The sequence below is a fragment of the Argopecten irradians genome, chromosome 16 (assembly GCF_041381155.1).
Source record: "Argopecten irradians isolate NY chromosome 16, Ai_NY, whole genome shotgun sequence".
Lineage (NCBI taxonomy): Eukaryota > Metazoa > Mollusca > Bivalvia > Pectinida > Pectinidae > Argopecten > Argopecten irradians.
The window spans coordinates 26,200,212-26,206,822 of record NC_091149.1 but is presented as its reverse complement, the minus strand read 5'-3'; the positions used below and the strand labels follow the sequence as shown (position 1 = coordinate 26,206,822).

General features: G+C 35.2%; 1 protein-coding gene across 1 annotated transcript; it reads right to left on the bottom strand.

Annotated features, from left to right (window-relative positions):
• Positions 1–40: 40 nt before the first annotated feature.
• Positions 41–4,679, bottom strand: LOC138311213 (sulfotransferase 1B1-like). Its single transcript, XM_069252707.1, has 6 exons — positions 4,567–4,679; positions 3,589–3,775; positions 3,055–3,378; positions 2,521–2,624; positions 1,401–1,575; positions 41–650 (listed from the first exon to the last, which is right to left on the bottom strand). The coding sequence occupies exons 2-6, from the start codon at positions 3,758–3,760 to the stop codon at positions 538–540; spliced, it is 888 nt and encodes a 295-aa protein (XP_069108808.1). The 5' UTR covers positions 3,761–3,775; positions 4,567–4,679; the 3' UTR covers positions 41–537.
• Between the last annotated feature and the right edge of the window lie 1,932 nt (positions 4,680–6,611).

Sequence of the window (6,611 nt, the reverse complement as noted above, 5' to 3'; positions counted from 1 at the left end):
CACGAAAAACAAATCAGACAAGAATGCTTATGGCAATTTATGGAGCAAATACTCTCTGCATTGACCTTGCATTAATGTTTTCTATGGTGTATAATATGTAAAGGTATAAGTTACAGTGTTAGTTAGCACATCACGTGATACAGGTTTCTTTTAGACCTCCTCCTTATTAGGTATCAAACAAACAGTTACATATGTATATACATATGAAAGACCACGTAATGTATATGTAACCAGGAATTAATGCAATAAACATTGGTATGAGCTTTTATCACAAACCGATATGCATATTTCTAAACTTTCATTATATGCAGTTTACAATTAGGAAATTGATTTTTTTCAAAACATGTCTTTCTTTGAAAACCCCGTCGACTTGCGGTCAGTAACGCTCGTGGATTTCGAACCCATAACCAAGAAGTGGAGAGAACAGCAAACGGCAACTGCAGTCTCATGTAAAATGCAGACTAGCTGTGTTCTTGAATATACACATTACCTCACAATGCTATATATGTATGTCATTGTAATTCCATTCACTTTAAATCATATTGTGTATTTGATTTCCAAATCAATATTCTCCATCTTTTCCCCAAACACCTTATCAAACATTTCGTTCTGTGCGACAGTAAACCAGTTCTTCCAGTCACCCACCTCACCTAGAATATAGAATAGCACGAAAACAAAAATCCAAATCGAACCATTTATAATATATAAATACATATTGGTGTATGTGTTTTTTATTTATCAGTTAGGATTAAATTATAAAATAATCATTTTGTATTTGTTGTTTCAAAGGTTTCTTAGGTAATTAATGATAAGGAATTGGAAAAGGAAGTAGAATCCTCTACTTGGTGTATGGTTAGGCTATGTTATTTGGTATACCCCAGAGAAGTTTCTTATGTGATGTTTCGATGTGAAAAGTGTCTTCTTTATTGGAAAATGACCAGGCGGCATAGATCCACACACATTTTCTTCACCTTTGTCTACCACAGTGGTCTTTGACATGAAAGCCGATGTTTCATGTTTATCACTATTATGCAGCATTGTATTTGGACCAGATCGCATTAGTCTTTACCTAATAATGAAGATCACCATGCTTCGACTTTCAATTTCAAAATCGAAGGCTTATTGTGTTAGATGGTTGGTTGCTTTACTTACGTCCTATTTTATTAACATATAAGGAAGTTTAAGGACGGCTTTCACCGTATGCAATGTGTTTGTGTGCATATTTGTATATTTTGGAAGGCTGCGGTATGTATGTATCTATTGTCTCTGCAATAGTGGAAATTATTGTCCATGTCATAGTGCTACATGTATATCACAGAACCGTATATACTTGAATAATAATGATACCATGTAAACTTTATTTGAATTACTTAATGCCCGATATCAACAATAAAGCTTACCTTTCCTGTAAAATGGATTGCTGCCGTCTTTACTATACAATGTTTCATCCTTATTCGAACTTTTCGCTTTGGACATGGCGCTAAATTGACATTTATTTGCAACTTCATCAAGGAATTCAGGATCCTGTTTTGCTCCTAAAAAAATCGCCATTTCCTGAACGCAGCTTCGGAGATCCTAAACAAAATACGTTTTTCACTATCATCAGCAAATTTAAGAAATACAAAATATATGTGGGCATCTGAATCTTTGTTATGTAATGGTCATAAATGCTTCATTGGAGGTTTTTTATTACGTTCGATACGACTCATAAAAACTATGTTATTTTCATTAATATTGTCATTACTTATGTATTTCCATGAAATACTAGTTTATTTCTGTACGTTTACAGAAACTTTGTCTATAATAACCACCAAAGGGAAAATGGGGAAAATGGGGAAAGTGGTCTCTATACGCAAATGGTCTTTTATCACATAATTCGCCTGATATCTAGTAATCATAAGATACACCCTGTATAAAAGTAGGACTAATCTCGCCAAGGCTCGGAAAAATACAAAACGTCTTTGACTCGATTCAGAAAATCTCATATACAATGAACACTCGCTATCGTATATGTATAAATAGTGCAAAATGGTAGTGTGAGTCCTAAGAATTAATAAGTTTTATTAAGCAGGCGACATTGTTTCATTGCTTATCAACATCTTTTTGTTTTCGGGAACAACTGTCAATACGAGTGTCGTTGATTCTTGGCTATTCGCATTGTATGATAAAATATTCTAACATACATCAATTATGGACCTTTGTTGAGGCCACATGGTGTTATATCGCCCGAGTAGACTAACTAATGCCCGAGGTCATTATTTTTTAATTCTACAAGGACGATATAACACCTTATGGACCGGAACAAAAGTTCTTAGTTTTTATATTAGATATGTTGTTTCTTGAAGAAATGTCAAAAAACAATATCTTATGTGTTTATTAATCACATGGAAAGCATTGGTCAAAGAACGCCGCCCTCGCATATCTAATATATGTGGATGTTGATAAACGTTGTGATAACATATAAGTCATATGAGAACCCAATAAAGATGTTTAAAGAAAGAATTTAAGTTTTGATATTACCTGCTTCATGTCCTCGAATGACATAAACAACATTGGTATATCTGGATGTGTCTTTCTGAAGTCAAGCCAGGACTTGACGTGTTCGAACCAGGAATTGTATTGTACTGTAGGAAAGCATTGAAACACGAAATGTTCTATTTATAGGCATGCATTTATTATTAGAAATATAATCCCAGCATATCTATATATAATTACTTTTACAGGTTTCAAACTTCAGTTTAGAGAAGAAGCTATCATGTTTTCAGTACATTGGAAACTTTGGAAATTGGGTTGCGCTATAAACCTGTTTGTACCTTTCAAACAATAATGATGAACAAGAAAATAGTAGCGCAATGAGATATAAACATAAACTTGCAATTAATCATAAATGATATAACTTAATTCCACATGCTAACATGAATTATTATAACAAATGTTTTACATATATGTATCATCTCAAATACGTTTGCAAATAAGGATTTTAATGTTATGAAAATATGACACAACAATCTAAGTGTACTGTAAGTAACTTCGAAGTCTATTAAACATACTTACAATCCTTTGCGATGAAAAGCTCAAAGTAGTGCTCCCACGTGCCGTTGTAAGGTTTCAAATCTCTTATCTGAAGTCGCTTGATGAAAGACTGCATTGATACAGTAGCGTCTTTAGGGTTCCTGTATATGTAGACCATCTTACATTTCTCGTCTATGAGTGACTGAGGAATGTGTTGAGGGTAGAAGTGAGACACCAATACTCTAGGACTCTCTAAAATATCGATGGCGTCGGCAGGGTCAAAGTCTAACGGACTTATTTTACCAATATTGTACTCCGCCTTTCCTTTTTGCAACATATAAAGGACATCGAAGCCCCAGTGTGTTCCTGTAAAGCAAATTTTAATACAGCCATTAATCTGTAAAAAATGCCGGTAGAAATGTATCAATATTTGCATTTTCGTTACAATATATTGATAAGGAATTGTCTCATTGCGTTGCATATTTGTCCATATGGAAATCATGGTAACCCCAGCAATATACCTTAGGGCATTTGCCCTAAAATAATAATAAATTATATAACTGGTAATTTACATACCACATTTAGGAAAAGTGCCCAAAAATACATCGCCTTCCTTGTACTTCACCTTCCTTATTGCCTCCAGATGGTCTTTAACGTTCCCGGGTACGTTTGGTGGAAAGTTAATCCCGTCAAAGTGTTTACTGACTAGCACTTCCCCTCCTCTGTCTTCGATCTTCCGGATCTCCATAGTAACGTCTCACGTCTGGTTTAGAAGGTAAAACAAGCTCTTACTGTATTGTTATTTATTTTCGCGATTTTCTCAGAAATATTCGCGCATTTGCAAATTTCTGAACGTAACAAACTATACTGGCAGGCGACCAGGTCTCGCCGAGTACCAATTCTCGCCATCACATCTGTATTTGTACGATTTCCAAGCAAATGTAGCTAATAAAGCATTTTTGTGAGAGAAGATACTATCATGCTGATTTCTACAAAAAATGTCTCAGAATTCGTCTGTGATCATACAAGTAAACATGCGATGGCGAGAATCGGTTGCTTGCCAGTAAAGGTTATTTCAGTTACCACTCTTTACATTTTATTTGCGGGTATTTAAATTCGCGGAAATGACGAAAATGAATTTGACCGCGAAAAACCCAATCACAAATAAAATAATGATACAGTATTTACTTTAAATTTTTTAGCAGAATTGAACAAAGATATTGTTTATTAGTACTATACGAAATTTAATTTAGAGGTCAAGCATGATTTTAATTAATAGCATAGAGGCAAAATTATATTAAAAAGTCAATATATCATGGATCCCACGAATGATGTTGATGAACCTTTTGCCATTGAACCATTGCCTGCTGAGTGAGTACAATACACCATTCAGATTGTATAATAACACTAGGTAACACGACTAAAGAAGATAGCAAAGTACGAGTTATCTATGTTAGCTATTTCATAATGAAAAATCACAGAGTAATACTGTGCTATTTGTTGTTGTTATCAGCATTTGCTCCATTTTGTAATACCATAAACAGTTATACTTACCTCCTCCAAGGTTATCACGATTTAAGTTACCGAACCCCTGGCGATAACGTTGTGTGATATGGCATGAATTATCTCCTGTGTTCTACATGTTGACCTGCTAGGAGTCATGTTAACACACAGATCATACACAAGGACTTGTTTGTTTTATAATCACCTGGGTGAGAGGTGTGTAATATTCGTTCGTCAACCCCTACCAGTAAGTGATTAATTACATGTTTGATAAAGTGATATACGGTAGGGGAAAACCAGGTTATGCGAAGAAATTGTTTGGTTGTTAGGACACAATATTCCGAATTTGCATATTACAGAGTTATCTGCACTTGCGGGTAGGTGTTGATTGTGACGCATTGTGACGCCATGCGTTTTCGAGCGTAAGGTCATACGTTTCGGAGAAAACGACGTGAATTGCGATCACAAAATCATGACGTAACAATGGATACCTACCAGCAAGGGAGGTAACTCTGTAATATGAAAAGACATAACATGTCTTTCATATTTAAGGATGTACACCTCTGAGAAGTCAAAATTTTCTTGTATTAAACTTTTTTTCTCATATAGATTTTTGGAAAAAGGAGTTCATATGAAATGAGAGACGTAAGGTGCGATAACAGAGTTATCGTTCCTTCGGAACGAATGTTAACACGACAACTTTTACCTATCAACACGCTTATAACCGCAAGTTGAGTAATAAGGAAACTGACAGATACTTTTAAACGATATTTAAATTTTAGTAAATCCTGGCGTGATCTATCTACTGAGATAGATGTTGACTGTACGAAAATTCATTTGAGTAAGATATTTTGAGTCAAACACGCAAAAATCGACATTTTCATCGCTAGATTCTGTTTAATTCGTCCTAGCGAACAAACGCTCATAGTTGACAAACTGAGAATCCACACATTATTAGTAAAAGTAAATTCTGAACAAAACGGTATTTTTGGTTTTTGGAAATATTATACAGAACGACCACAAGACGTTCTTGGAAATTGATGGTATTTCGCAGGTTCTCAGTAAATTTCCACGGCAGACGAGATTTCGGGACTTGTGGGCCTCCTTCCTTCAAAGCTTTTCTGACCGACTGGATCGACGAGTGGACCATTCACAAATGGGTCGTATTTATGAAAAATCTGTTTATTTCATTATATAATTACTTGAATTTATAAAAAAGTTTTATAAATCTTGCAACGATATCCAAATATTTTTTGGGATTTGCGTGTATTGTGGAAATGTGTGCTGTTTGGGGCGTTCAACCGCACAAAGGAATGCAATACGACAGCGCCATCTGGTAGAAGGAATGTGCATGGTAACGTTGTGTCACTTGTGTATCCGGTTTGAACCGGTTCAGATTGATGTTGAAAGCCGCTTCGCTTTTCAAGTTACAATCGGCAATAACGGTAAGTGAGACTAGTTATGTATTTAAGTTGTTCAATATCGGCGGGTGTTAGTATTATTCGCTATCTAATATTTGAGATTGCTGTTGTTTATTATGATTGTTTTTCGTATGCCTACCAAGTCTGATCATGACAGTGACTGAATCAAGCGTAAGGCTAATGTAGGCTACACTGCATGGACTAAAAACAACTCGTAAACTGACAGTCTATTGTACATATTCTGAGACAGATGCCGTTTTAATATGTCCTCCTGATATATTGCTTAATTGTATTAAACCATACCCGTTATCAGATGACACATGTTTTGTTGATCAGCTGCAGTCTAAAAATAGCACTGATGATCAAAGGCATGCGTTAATGTCAGGAAAGGATAACCGTAAACCAAATATAAGTGACAAGTACTGACAACTAAAGAAGACAGACTTGAACAATCTGGTAGCTTGAAAATGGAAATGATCAACATAATTAGATATTCACTGCAGTTTTACATGACACATATAACGTTACCGTACACAACCATTGAATGTACATGGCCTAGTAAGTTACTGTACATTTACAGGGGGAGGGGGTGGGGGCTTAGTAAACAACAGGTTTTTATAAATTAATTGCACTGAATGTCAAACACTCAATGTCAGCCTCTTCTCTTTCAAGCAT

Bases quoted from the DNA above. Each gene is read 5' to 3' on its own strand.
- LOC138311213 (XM_069252707.1), bottom strand. From the start codon at position 3,760: ATGGAGATCCGGAAGATCGAAGACAGAGGAGGGGAAGTGCTAGTCAGT. The intron at 3,379-3,588 runs GTATGTAAATTA...TTTGCTTTACAG, and splicing joins GGGCACTTTTCCTAAATGTG to GAACACACTGGGGCTTCGAT. The intron at 1,576-2,520 runs GTAATATCAAAA...TATTTTGTTTAG, and splicing joins CATTCGAGGACATGAAGCAG to GATCTCCGAAGCTGCGTTCA.